Raw genomic sequence first — 14041 nt, 5'->3', positions numbered from 1 at the left:
GAGAAGCACAGTAAGGCTTGTCGTGTCCGTCGAGTCTGTTAGTTGACTGGTCGTGATGCGATGCAGTAAGGCAAAGATTTTGTCTGCACTGCTCTGCTCTGCTCCTGGTCTGCCGCCAGCAAGATACAGGTATATGTGTATGTGTATATATCACGGTAGCCCGCACGGTAGATGTAGATGTAGATATACAGGCATATAATAACCAATGTTGTTTAGGTGGAGATATCGAATATCGTGTCCAGTATCAGATCAATTGCTGTGATGTTCTTGTGTGATACTTTCTCCTCTCTCCCAATCGGCACAGGCCAACTGGAACCCAACTGATCTGTCTTTGTGTAACTGGGTCCAGTGCCGTGGGTACCTAGCTTGAACGGTATGTATTAAAGTGGTTGGAGCGAGATAAAAATGCAAATCGTTGCGATATATCGTTTATTTTGGACTTTTGTTGATGTGTTGTAAATAATTCCTTCTCGGTAAATTTAAGTAAAGTAGACAGGAAGACAGCTGTCTAGACGGTAGTAGATACACTGCAGTATATGTAGGCTCGGACGGGAAGCGGAAGCCTTGTCCTATCCATCTTTGATATCTCAGGTCGTGGTCGAGGCTGGAAGTGGAGGACAGTGGGACCCGGTGTTCTTGGCACGCAAGGCTGACTGTAATGACCTACTACCAGTCCGCCGTATACCTATAAGTACCCTTCTGAGCCCCGGGTCGTACTCCTAAGAATTGTCCACCACAATCGGGGCTGTACTAGAGTTACTCAGCTGGGTCTGGACTATGTATGGGACGTCGGGCCAACATGGCACAGTCCGGCATATACGGTCGGACAATAAACTGGGCTACCCGGTACCTCCTCGTTTTCGACGGCAAATCACCTTGGCCCTCCAGACAGGCGTATGCTTCGTCATCTCCGAGAAATCCAGCACAACGATTTTTCAATCGCAAACCAAAATCATCTCTGTCGTAAATTCGTGGGATACCCACTCTCAAGTTAAGTCTGCCGCTGCTCGGTATCAACAACTTCTATCCCCCATATCTCCTGTCCCGTACTGCCAGGGAACGGGCCGAGCTGAACACGCGGGACCTGCCCATCGGCCGTTCTGCGCGTCCAATCCTTGGGATCAGGATGGTCCTGAACCCAGCGTTGCAATTTCGTGCTATCATAGACGACACTGATGACGCTTGCCAGATCGTCAAAATCGTACCTCAATTTCCTTAAATGCCGATATCCCACCAGATACACCAGCAGTGTGACCAGTGACAGGATCAACAAAATGATCATGGAAATGTATACCGCCACAGGTGACATCTGAAGAACCTCAACGGCGATCTCCACATGGGCCGGAGCATTCGTGTCGGAAGTTAGAGTAGTGTTTTGGTCTTGATAGTCACCCGGGTTGAGGACGTCATGCGTGATGTTTCCGAGATCTCCAGGCAGAGTAGCTCCGATCTGCTGAAATCCCCAACCGCCACTAGCCGAGACGTTTGAAGAAATGAAGTGCTGGAAGAACGTCGCCAGGACTCGCTGCCCGAGCTGCTCCATCTGCGATGGATCCATCAGCACATCCATATCACCATGGGCAAGCTGATACATGGAATATGACATGAGATCGACATTGAGTCCCTGAGGAGGAAGACGGAAGTTGAAATTCTTGTCATCCAGATTTTCCGTATGGATGTAGGAAGCTCCGCCGGCGGGCCAGAACTTCTGCAGATCCGCAGCAAACATCAACGCGTCTTGAAACAGCACTCCAGGACTGACCGTAACCTGGTCGTGAATGACACCCTTGTCCACGCCGTCCCCCGGTTGGGTGTAGCTGTGGCTTTGATAGACGTCAGTCCAAGGCCAACCAACAGTCTTTGGAGCGTCGACAACCGAGTATTTCCACACCCGGCCGGTACTCATGTCAACCGTCACACTGGCGTTGGCCCATTCTATCCGTGGGCGACAATTAAGCGCCGTCATTGTCGGGCCTTCTCTCCAGATTAGATGTCTGAAATCGTGGGATTCCATGGTTTCGGATTCCGCATATGTCGAGTTCATGTAATAGTCATCTTGAAGGGCGTTTCCTTTGATCCACTTCATCGTAAAGTTACGAGGATATGGGCCCGAGGAGGTCTCAAAGTCATATTGCAGGCCTTGTCCATAATTGTTGGACCAATAGCCAATAGCCGCCGAGTCGTGGCCATCGCCCGATGAATTCGCGCAACATACAATTGTCCTTGCCCGGCTCAGGATTGGCGTCGTCGATAGCGCAGCACTAGCACCGAGCTCGTATTCCTTGTTGACCTCAATTCCTTTCTTCAGAGAAGTCGGATTTGTCGACACATTCCACACTCCTGGATCGGTCAGGTCCCATTCGGTCGTCCAGCTCGACAGGTTTGTCGTCGAATCCAGAGCGCTACAATCCGCGGTGGCTCGTAAAGCTGGCGTTATCAGGGTGACATTAACACTCTTCACAGATCCGCCAGTCCCATTGGTAGATGAAGAGGGCGTATCCTGGTACATTTGTGAATCCCGAATCGAAGTTAGATTTACTGGCACAAAGCTCCATCCATCGCTGCTCCAGACCGGTTCTGATCCGTTATATGCAAGTTGCAATGTTGCCGAGTACAGCCAGTTGGTCGACAGGTCGCCATAAAAGCTGGAGAGAATATTTTGCCCTTCCGGGTCGCCTCCGCCCATGGAACTGCCCACAGCATATACATAGACGAATGGCTGGGTTCTCGGCTCCAGAGTGCGAACCAGACCAATGTCACCAGGTCGAGATCCGTCAGCTCTCTGCCACAAGGCTGACATGGACACCGTAAGAACTTGAGCCAAGACAGCACCGGCCGAGACCAATGCAACGAGCCAGTGGCTGTTCCTCGCCGCTTTGACCATGGAGCCAAGGGGATGCGTTGCCACGTATGACAAGCCAATATTGGGCGTAGCTGGCACCGGCTTTTGCGCCATCGTCACGTAAGGCTGGAGTCTGCGGAAAGTCTCGTCCAGGCTATCCCACCATAGGCCTACCAGGACGGCAAGGAAAGTGGGCACTATCGAATAAGGTGCAAATGTGAAGAGACTGCTTCTGGAAGAGAGCAAGTTGGTTTGGTACGTGAAGGCGCTCTCATAAAGGCCGGTCGTCCGTGCCAGTACGTAGAGGGTCAGAATGGCAGCCAGCATTGCGGTCAAGAGTAAAAGCAACAGACTACCACCAAGTCGCCGCACGGCAAAGGGCCTCCAATCCCGGGGTGTCTCTGTCGGAGAGGGGATGTCCTCTGTTGCCCACATCAGCATCGCTATACCGTCCATGAGACGGGAGGTTCTTACCTGGTTGATCTTCAACTGTCTTGACCGAGAGGAGTAGTCCGTCGCGTAAGTAATGCGTTGTGTTGTCCAGTGTGTGTCCCGCGTCGCCGCGGCTGGCATCCTGTGGCTTGAAGCAGTCGCGAAGGACCGAGTTGCCCTCGATGAGCTTGACCACGGCCGCCACCGACGCCGGATCGTTGTACAGATTCAGAGGGCGCTGCTTTGACACAAACAAAGCTACAGCGGTCAGACCGGCTGCCACGATGAAAAGCACGGCCAGCGAGACTGCTATGGGAAGGTTGACCACCACCCTTCGTGGACTCTCAGTGACCTGTCCAGTCTGCAGAGATGCTGTGTTTGCAGATATACTTGCAACCATCATTTCGCCTAAAAACCGTTGTTTAATCCTTCGAGCGGTCTCGCCAAGAGCGCCATCCTGTATCATGCTGATGGGATCCAGATCGTATGCAGCAGCCAGCAGGGCTGATGCGCCCCCAAAATTCGGCACCGCGTCGATGTCAGGGGAATAGATCATGCTTGTCCAGTTGCGAGCCAGAAAAGCAGTCTCAAAGCGAGTCTGGTCAAGAATGCGCGGCGACACGAGACTGCGTTGAGCCGCGAACAGAGAGTCGTCAACATCGACCACAGTGCCACTTATTCCTGTGGTAGTCGTGACAGGCATCTCGGCAACGTAAAAGCTACTTTGACACGACCATGCCGCGGCCTTGAAACCGTCGTTCCAGGTGTCTGATCTAGCGCCCTGCCAGGTGCCGTTGGTGGACAGTATAACTTGTCGATCGGCACAGGCTTGCGTAGAGTTATAGTACCGGCTTGAGTCGTTGTCGTCCCATACCGTTGAGACAACATGTGGCGGTGAAAACCAAGAACCTCCGCCATAGTAAGCCATGTACTGGTTATATCCGCTGATCCCAGCCTCGCATCCTCCGCTATCGCTGAGCAACAGAGACCGGTAATATGTCACACCATTCTTGGTGGAGTTCTCAAACCATATGGCTCTTCGGATATCCATTGCCTCGCAGTCGAGATCTATCGATAGCACGGTCGTGTTGGCCTGCCATGTCTGGGGTTTCTTGGTCGCCGCGACTCCCAAGTCGATAGCGCGTGACGAAGGCGAAAATGGCACAACAGCATATTTGTCCGTCAACCAGGCGGATGTGGTCAGATTCTGAAGGATGTTTCCGATCGTTCGAAAGTACACAATGTCGTTGCCCGCCATATTGATAGGCTCAGTCTCGGAGACTTCATATCGCGAAAAGGGGACTTGGGAGATTAGCTCCACTGGTTGGCTTTGTAATAATGCAGATGACAAAGGGTTGATCAGGAGGAAGCTGATGACATTGACGAGTACTGTAGATAGAAGGAAATAGTTGATGCGGCCATGGTTCTCTCGTCTTTGAAAACTGTCAATCAAGATGACCCACCACTGTCCAGGCTTCATGAACAAGCTTGAAGTCGAGGAGGAACCTGATTCATGGGACATTCGCGCAAAAGCCTCAGTTCGCCGAGCATCCTTGAAAATGATTGCGGTCAGAATTGCGTACAGCACTGTGATGAGCGTCGGAGCAAATCGCCACCCGAAGAGCACTACGGAGGTTCCATCGTCGTCACCAAGGCCATCATGCACGGTGGAATACACGAGGAGAAAGATAACGAGCATCCCGAGCACCAGGGCGATGATGAGAGTAGACAATAAAGCAGGCCATCTGAGAGAGTATGGCTTCCATCGGGGCCGATTATCACTCCATTCGTGCGATGTAGTCGCCTCCGGTTGTTTGCGATCATGGCCAGCCTCCTCGACAACATCGCTATCTGGTACAGCAGCGTACTTTCCCCGACGTTGCCTTTGTGCGTGAGAATTGTGTGGTGTAGTACCAAATACACCGATCTCAGACTGAGTCGAATTGTCTTCATGGTGCAGTAGGGGAGCATCTGAGGCAGACTCTTGTTTTTGAGGGTGGATCGGGCGCAATCGCAAGCCTTCTAGACCGTCGTCAATCTCATCGTCAAAGTTCGAGGCGCGAGAACCTTTGCGAGGCATGATTGCTTGTCAAAATGGGCGATTGATTCGAAACAAATCCGCAGCAAATTACGCCCGTTTGCTTCCCTATCAAAATAAAGCATGCCACGAGGATGTCATTGACCTGGCGGCGACGAGAGACTCTGTGCTGTAGGACAGGCTGCTGAGCGACACTGCCGGTGAAGCTGAGGCCGCCGCACCATGTCCTGTGAGGGCCTCCCTAGCCAGACTGAATTGAGCACCGCCGGCGGTTACTAGTATGGCAGGGGGCCGAAACAGAATCAGCAACATGGCCTATCAAGCGTCTTTAGGCCCCCCGACGCCTCTTAACGAGCCTTGATCTGAGTGAAGGCCCGGGGGGCCCCACGCCACGCAAATACCGACCTCTTTCTCCATGATTCGAGCGACAAGCAGAGAAAGTCTCCCTAGGTTCGTCGCGGGAAAGGACGACCACGGAAAGAGAAGGATGTCGCTAAAATAATGCGATGGTTCGAAGAAGTGTTGCAGAGACTCGGAGGTCAATTCTGAGTTTGAACAAGAAATCCCGCTGTTCCAGAGAGTTCCTGATCAGGACTAGTGGCTGGTGTCTGCTTAGATCACGTGCAATTCCCCGTAGAGCGGCGTCGTTGACATCCAAAGGCGGACGCGTACCTGTATCTCATCTGCCAAGTTTCTGCCTTGCAAGGCGAACTGCCACTGCCAATGCCACTGGGCGCCCACATCTGCGTTGTACATGAGGACAATTGGATCGACCTATCCAATCTCCTCCCACCCGTTGCTCCAATGCTCTACAACTTGCAGCTCAAGCACGGCAATAATGGCAGCTGATCGCCGTGATCACTGTGTACAAAGCACTGCGCACCGTCCCCATATTGCTTGTTGTTTGCCTATGCCACGGACCTAGTGGTGCCTATATCGGCCCGATCACTGGCTAACCACTTGGTTCGCATTTGAATCTGCTGGTTCGCATCCCAACTTGGGATATATGCAGCAAGTCCCGTGCTATTCCATTCATGAGTCACAGACATAAGTCCGGGCGGGCAAGACAGATATGTCTCGGTGTTGCGTTGTGCTTCTACTCCCTACATCCATGTTGTCGTCATTTGCCCACGTCGCATCAGGCTCTCAAATATCTGTATGATGCGCACCAGCCTGTGTTGATAAGCTCTGCTGGCCGAAGCTACGCTGTCCTCAGCCTTGAGGAAAGGGCTTCTCTCGAGGATCTGGTGCCACTCCTTGGTATTAAACAAAAGGCACAGCCTCGCCCAAGGCTTAGGAGGTGTCCTGTGACCAGCCCTACCAAGCCGCTTGCCTTTTGAATATCCACTTCCAGTCTTACAATCGACACCAGCTACAGAGTGAGTCAGTCAGTGCGTTTATAGAGCTTGTACCACTGCACTCTCCTCTTTGCGACCGTTGTCTTCCGCGATCGACACACTACAAGATGGGCAGCCCCCATATAGACCAGTCTGATAGGGCTCGCAAACATGTCGACGCGATTCGTAAGGAAGCAGGACTTGACAATGGCCAAGACTCAAGCCGAAACGTGCAGAACCTTGAGAATGCTCTCCACACGTATGTATATTCTTACGCCAAGCAGACCGTCCGGTGAATTGATGAGAGTTCCAGGTTGGCCGATGAGCTATATCATAAATCAACCCATTTTCTTTTAGAATTGATCCAAAATGCAGACGACAATGAATACCTTGTTGCCGAGCCAGAAATCACGTTAACTTACAAGGACCGTCGACTACGAATTGACTGCAACGAGCGTGGCTTCAGCCCACAGAATGTCGAGGCCATCTGCAGGGTTGGTAGCAGCACCAAGGCTGGACAGGACCGTGCCAGCAGTTACGTCGGAGAGAAAGGAATCGGTTTCAAGTCGGTCTTCAAAGCAGCAGACATCGTTTGGATCTCATCCAATTCGTACACTTTCAAGTTCGACAAGAGAAATGTCTTAGGCATGATCGCACCTATCTGGGAGGCCTTTCCAGAGCCGACGGACCCATCCTGGACATCAATGCTCCTTCAACTGTCTCCTGGATATGAAGAGAAGCAACTCCTGCACGATCTAAAGACTTTCGACCCCCGTATGCTCATATTCCTCCGTCGCTTGAAGAAAGTCAAAATCGTCATCCATCGAGCTGGGCCAGTGTGGCAGACGACTTTAACAAAGAAACTACAAAGGAATGACCAGGAAACAGCAATTGAGTTGACACAGGACCACAAGACCCTCCGGTATATGGTCAGCTCCTACTTGGCCGAAAATCTCCCCGCGGAGCCCAAGCGACCTGGAGCCAGGTCCTCCCAAATCATGCTCGCCTTTCCCGACTGCAACGGGGCAGAAGCGATAGAATCACAGAAGGTCTATGCCTTTCTTCCGGTCAGGGACTACGGATTCAAGGTAAGCAGTGACTAGCTGCCTCTGATCCTTTTGTTGACGATGTATAGTTTTTGCTCCAAGCGGACTTCTTGCTGTCGGCCAACAGAGAAGAAATTCTGGCTTACCCGCAATGGAACCAGGCGCTTAGACAGGCCTTCGTGGATGCATTCGTGGCTGTGACAAAGGAATACTGCCAGGGCCGGATAAGCCACCTTTGGCCCCAGTATATCCCGCTCAGGCCGTCTCAGACGCGGTTCTTTGAGTCAGCAAGGAAAGAGATCCTTGAGAGACTCTCACGAGAGCCTGTCTTGAGATGCAGAACTAACGAGTTGATGACGCCTTGCTCCTTACTCGACGTTCCAGATGAGTTCTGCGACAAAGAAGGTGTGCCTATGACTTCAACCCCGACAAGCGATCGCGCCTATCTGAGTTGTGTATACCCCACCTCTTTGACGGAGAATCTGGAAGTGTTGGGAGTACGAAAGATGACCGCCTCTATCTTTTTGGACCATCTGGCGTCATTCATAACCCAACATAGTGAGCTTTTCCGCGAACAAAAGCCCGACGGTTGGCATACACGGCTTGCAGAAATTTTGCTTAAGTTATCGTTTGATTCAGCCAATCATGACCGTATCGCCGAGTTGCCTGTTATTCCCCTGAGCGATGGTCGCTGGGTCTCTGCAAAGGAAGATTATGTATTCCTGCCGCAAGAGGCAGAAAGCTGCCGTCCGCCAGAAGGTTTTCGCCTCTCGCTGGTGCGTGAAGGTGCGGCCAATAATCCAACAACACGGTCACTGTACCTGCAGCTCGGGCTCAAGGTTCTTGGGAAAGAGTCCATCGCCTATGGCATCATCCGCGAACACATGAAGGAATCGTTCAATCCATACGCTATGACGGTCGCACAGTTGATCTCTCAAGCTGCCTTTCTCTTCCACGCCAGAGTCGACGACTACAGGGTAAAAAAGTTCTGGTTTGCCACTGGATTAGGGTCTGCACGCTTTCACGGCGACGAGGTATACTTGCACTCCGACAAACCGTTCGCAGCGAGTCACTACTTCACTGGCAGGCCTGAAATCCCATTTCTTCAATCCGACTACGAGAATGTTGGCGGAGAGGATGGGGCGCGGTGGTATGAGTGGCTTGAGCACGTTGCTGGTTTGTCAACACTTCCGCGATTGGCTGAGCCCATTCCGAAACAACCCACGTCCTTGCGCCTGTCTTCCCACTTCAAGTTTATCATAAGATACAACGAACCAAAGGACTTCTTGATCCTTTTACGCGATAACTGGAACCACTACTCACAATGGCTTGAAGATGACCGTGACTGCGTCGGCAGCGGTATTGACGAGCCCTGCCGAAAGCGGCTAAGAAATGAGCTAGGACAGTCACAGATACGGTGTCATGGTGGCATTATGAAGCCACTCCGGGACGTCTTTCTGTCCATACCTGAGCTCGTGGAGAAAGCCCAGGGTCAAGTCCCTTTCGTGGAAGTCGATGATGCTCTTGATCCACGTTGGCGGAGGCTAGCTGTTCTCGGGCTTGGGGTCGAAGGCGATGTCCGCTTTTACCTCCGATGCCTGGAGTCAATGAGCGGAAGTAGGGAACAGACAGCTGTTGACCGCGCTGCATTACTCTTGGAGCAGATCCAAGCCAGGTATGCCGATGACGAAGAACTTGTAAGGTATGTAACCCCTATGCGGGATTCTTCCTTTCTTAGAGGAGGTCATTAACATCAGCACAGAAACTCCTTCGCAAAAAAGCCGCTCATCTGCATACCCAGCAGCACGCCGACACGATGGGCAAAGGTCGGGGACTGCCTTTGGGGTGGACCAGCATGTCTTCGCCTCTTTGTGCCCCTCAAAAACATCTATCCGTCGTGCCAGAGGCTCTTCCGCGATTTTTTCCTGGTCCCTGACGCCACTGTTTCTGACGTGGTCCGGGAGGTTAAATTTATGAACCTAGGAGATCCGCTCACCTACATCTTGAGTTTATTCCTACAACTGGAGAAGCATCTCGAGCAGGACGAAATAAGTACTGCCGTTGATTCACTTCTGACGCATGCTATCTGGCCTATTTACACGACCAAAGATGCGGGAGACTGGGACTTCCTGGGTTGTGCTAAGTCTTCGACGCCATGGTTCATTGCTGATCGAGCACATCTTCTTGACAGCTTCCAAGGAATTGTTCCCCTATTGGCCTTCGGCGTCGAGGATGTCCTGAAGATGCCTCTTCTGATACAAAAACTTGGGGCAGAGAGGAGGAAGCTCACTCGGGCAGTCATAAGCATCGCAGAAAATGTGGATGTCGCATACCCAAATCTAACCTTACAAGAAGATCTACGGTCAAGGGCTGAATTGATTGCGAGGTATGGCAAACGTCTATTGCAACTTCACCAACTATATACATGACTTCACCATCACCAGTCACTCATTTTGCGATGAAGACTAACCCTTTGACTTCCCCAGGCTGATTCCACAAAAAGAACGCGGAAAGAAGGAGAAAATCGACAAGTTAAAAGCTTTGCAGGTGTTCTCGACGCCAAAGGTCGTCCAAACTTGGGCTGTCAATATCGGAACGGACACCTTGCCTGGTCGCTCCAGCGATGGCAGCGTAGTACTCTCCACCCAACACGAAACACTCAAGATCTTTATCACCGAGAATTACTTCGAAGAAAATAAGACTCCGGCCGACTTGGTGGAAGCACTCGCACGCTTTTGCACCATTGACGACAGGCAATCACTTTTGCTCACAATAACTCTGACGGAGAACCTACAGAAGATCCACGAATGGTTTCAGAGGCACGGAGTGCCCCTACTGAATCTTGACAACGATGTCCCGGATGAAGTCGAAGATGCCGATGACTTCGATCCCCGGAAACAAGAGCGAACTCCTACACGCAGCAAATACAGAACAATCATCTTGAAACAAGATATAGTGCGGATGTTCCTTCCGGTTGGTCCCATGAAAGAAGTAGGCCTCGGGGGCACTCCTGTGATACATCATGGCCCGGACAGCACTTTGGGATTTCCAGCCGCAGAGAAGGCGTCCGTTCTAAAAGGAGAGGATCTTTATTTTGACTACCACGACGATGGGGCGTCCGACGCCAAATCCGTCAGATCTGACGCTGGGTCGACATGGTCTGGAACTACAATTGGGTCTGGATCGACTATCCGAGGCGACGAAAAGAAAGGAAATTCTCTATCAGCGAGCGCCCGGATTAGGAGCAGATTCTTCCGGAAAGCTCCCTTACCACCCAAGGACGATGCCTTCAAGTTGGAGTATGCTGGCCAGAGCAAGGTGTCACAAGAGCTCAGCCGCATGCTCGGCACAGCCTATGATCCCAACACACACTGGACGAGCCCATTACGAACTCGGGACGGATACAAGCCATTCGTCACAATTCTGAATAGCGAGGGCAAGGCCAAAATCTATGCCAGCTTTACACTGGAAGACACGTCAAAACTCTTTACCCGCTACCTCGCGCAGAACTATCCGGAGGCAGCGAAGTGGGTCATAAAACCGCCTGTATACCACCTCGATGTCAAAACAACCACAGGAGGGCTCAACTCCGAATTTTCGCTTAGCAATGCACAAGTGAAGATGGCGCGCACTTACTCGATCTCCACGGGCGAGGGCACAGGAATCCCAGCGAATGTGTATTTCCTTGTTCGTGTCTTTCACGTGGGGGAGAAGGCCAGCATTCAGTTCATTATGGACCCCTGGTCGCATTATCTCACTGACAAGCTTTGCTTGAGGGCGGAAAAGGAGTACATTGGACGAGTACAAGGAGAGGTTGGATGAACGAGGGAGAAGCGTCGCTACAGCTTCAAGTTTGCTCCAATGACGTGCGGTTCGTACCACGCTGTTGTGGAAGGGTGGAGATGTTCATCTCTTGTGCATATATGGTTGTCTCTCGAGTGCCTGAAGTTCTGTACCGAGCTTTGCTTCTAGAACTGCCTAAATGATCTACCGTAATAATCTTTGCGGTACGGCGCAACACAAGCCATCGAAGTGACCAGAAATTCGGAGCTCCCGCCCATTAATAATATTGCATTACATCAAGCATCGGGCAGTCTTCATACATTCAAGTTGTTCGCTACAAAAGTTTGCCTGCATTTTATTCATTCCGACTCAAGGTGTTTTACTATGTGTCGTCCGCCTTCGAATCCCTGAAGAGGAACAAATAAGTTTTAAACCTCTTTAATCATGTTTCGACCAGCCGCTCGATCGTTAGTGCAGTCGGCACCTCGACCTTATCTCATAGCGCCGCGGACGGTTGCTGGAAGACGATTTGTGAGCACATCGCCGGTAAATGCGCGAAGGAGTTGGAAAAGTACTTTCTTGAGATGGGGCATTGCGATTGCTGGGATATACTATTACAATACAAGTCCCGTCTTCGCTGAGCAGCCGCAGCATAGTATGTTTGATACTTGGAAGTTGTGCCTGTCACCAGTTCATCTGACAATTTGTGCAACAGATCTCTTGAACCCCAATGTCGAAGCCGTGGAAGAGACTTTTCCCGAAGAATCGCCCCTAGAAGCATTGACTTCGCGCCGTAAGCAACAAACGCAGTCGAACTCGGCTGCCCTACACGCCGCTGCAGATACAGTCTCGTCTGAAAATGCATCCACGTCGGTTGCGGCGCAGGAAAACGAACCAATCTCCACAGGATCCGCGGGGGAGCTAGAGGAAGAAGCTGCCAACGAGGGCGCATTCAACCCGGAGACCGGCGAGATCAATTGGGATTGCCCATGTCTAGGTGGCATGGCCCATGGTCCCTGCGGACCCGAGTTCCGAGAGGCATTTTCATGCTTCGTCTATTCGACCGAAGAGCCCAAGGGCATGGACTGTATCGACAAGTTCCAAAACATGCAACAATGTTTCCAGAGATATCCTGAAGTCTACAAGGGAGAATTGGAAGATGATGAAGAGCTAGACGCTGGCTTGGAGGCGGAGAAACAAGAGTTGGTCAACGAGATCAAGGAGCGGAAAGCTCAACAGCAGCAACGGCAACAAGAATCGCAGCATCGGCTGCTGGAAGAGCCGACGTCAGCACCAGCACCGTCAAAGCCTGCGCAAACGGGAGAAAAGCCAGCTACTGAACCCCAGCAGGAGAAATCTGTTACAAGTCAAGAGACGCAGACAAGATCCGACGACAAGCAGACTCAGTCGACACATACCCAGAGTTCAAAGCCGCCGCAGGAACCGTCCAAGGTTAAGATCCATGATGACCCGACCATGTCACCTGAGCGAGAAAACATAACGGAAGGCCAGAAGTCGTCTCCGGTAAGCCAACCCAAGCCTTCCCCGGCGGCTGATGACGGCACCATTCCGGAAGACGACATCGTCCCACGGGCGGCGCATGATGCGAGAGGCAATTCGGGTGTCACGAAGCGAGACACGGAGAAATAAAGACTTCATGTACAATTTCTAACATAGCTTTCACCAAAAGAAGCATGGGTGGCGAGTGGTATAAAAAGCGAATCAAGAACCGGTGGATGTACATCAAGACCCAGGCTGTACAATAGCAGAGCGGAGGAGTCAGAATTGACTGTGCTATGAAATTCTACGAGTTAATCAGAGAGAATCCTCAACTCATTAAGCGAACCACCACTGCAGCTCACGGCATCTCTTTTTGTTGCTCGTTCTTCACTGCTACGACGATTGTGATATAATCTAGGAGGAACGCTACCTAGGTACGCCAGTTAAGAATACTACTGTCGATGTCATGACTAGTATGCATGGCTGGGAGGGCCAGATAACAGGCAATTTCCATCTGTTCGCCCGTGTAGAATACCCATCAGAACAATGACAAAATAACAACCTTGGAATAATGTCGTCGCCAGATGCATGTAAATACGAACGGGTAGATGGTCAAATCCTGGTGGCTTAATAAGGCTGCCACGAGCTCGGCCCAGAGTTCAAGCTCATTTCGGCTCCCTCGCGAAACCCACAGAGCTGGCACCGTCAGTTGAGATCAGGCCGCTGTCATGGCTTTTCTCTAGTGTCCGTGCCCAAACAAGCGACAGATCCTGTGGCCCACAATAATAAACAAGATATGCGCAGGATTGTATTTGTTGTATGCGCCCGGAGGGTACCTTCGTAGGGCCAGGACGATGGAGAAGCCGGTACATAGCAGTCGCCCATATCCAGCGAGCTGTGGAGAAAACAGGCCTTCTCCTGGACCATGTAGCTGTGTTCGCGTGACCCTCAAACCTTGACAGTAGCCGTAGTCTACCAAAAGCTCCGGGTAATAAAGACGAACTAGACATAGGGAGTAGTAGCGTACCTAGTGTATACATATGTCTCCCCAGGAGGCGAATTG

The 14041-nt window shown here is 51.5% G+C and overlaps 3 protein-coding genes across 3 annotated transcripts; 2 read left to right on the top strand and 1 right to left on the bottom strand.

The window, feature by feature from the left end:
• Positions 1-991: 991 nt before the first annotated feature.
• On the bottom strand, positions 992-5354 carry HMPREF1120_01752 (uncharacterized protein; the record flags this gene model as incomplete). The annotated part of the gene is made up of 2 exons (XM_009155776.1): positions 992-3285; positions 3317-5354. 2 exons carry the CDS (start codon positions 5352-5354, stop codon positions 992-994), a joined length of 4332 nt encoding a protein of 1443 aa, XP_009154024.1.
• A 1423-nt stretch (positions 5355-6777) lies between these two features.
• HMPREF1120_01751 (uncharacterized protein) lies at positions 6778-11517 on the top strand (the record flags this gene model as incomplete). Its single annotated transcript, XM_009155775.1, has 5 exons — positions 6778-6908; positions 6963-7737; positions 7785-9397; positions 9458-10081; positions 10182-11517. 5 exons carry the CDS (start codon positions 6778-6780, stop codon positions 11515-11517), a joined length of 4479 nt encoding a protein of 1492 aa, XP_009154023.1.
• A 405-nt stretch (positions 11518-11922) lies between these two features.
• Positions 11923-13128, top strand: HMPREF1120_01750 (chromosome transmission fidelity protein 18; the record flags this gene model as incomplete). The annotated part of the gene is made up of 2 exons (XM_009155774.1): positions 11923-12133; positions 12194-13128. The coding sequence occupies 2 exons, from the start codon at positions 11923-11925 to the stop codon at positions 13126-13128; spliced, it is 1146 nt and encodes a 381-aa protein (XP_009154022.1).
• Positions 13129-14041: the final 913 nt, after the last annotated feature.

Source organism: Exophiala dermatitidis (assembly GCF_000230625.1).
Source record: "Exophiala dermatitidis NIH/UT8656 unplaced genomic scaffold supercont1.2, whole genome shotgun sequence".
Taxonomy (NCBI): domain Eukaryota; kingdom Fungi; phylum Ascomycota; class Eurotiomycetes; order Chaetothyriales; family Herpotrichiellaceae; genus Exophiala; species Exophiala dermatitidis.
The sequence above is the reverse complement of the archived record's forward strand: the minus strand, read 5'-3'. Positions and strand labels throughout refer to the sequence as shown.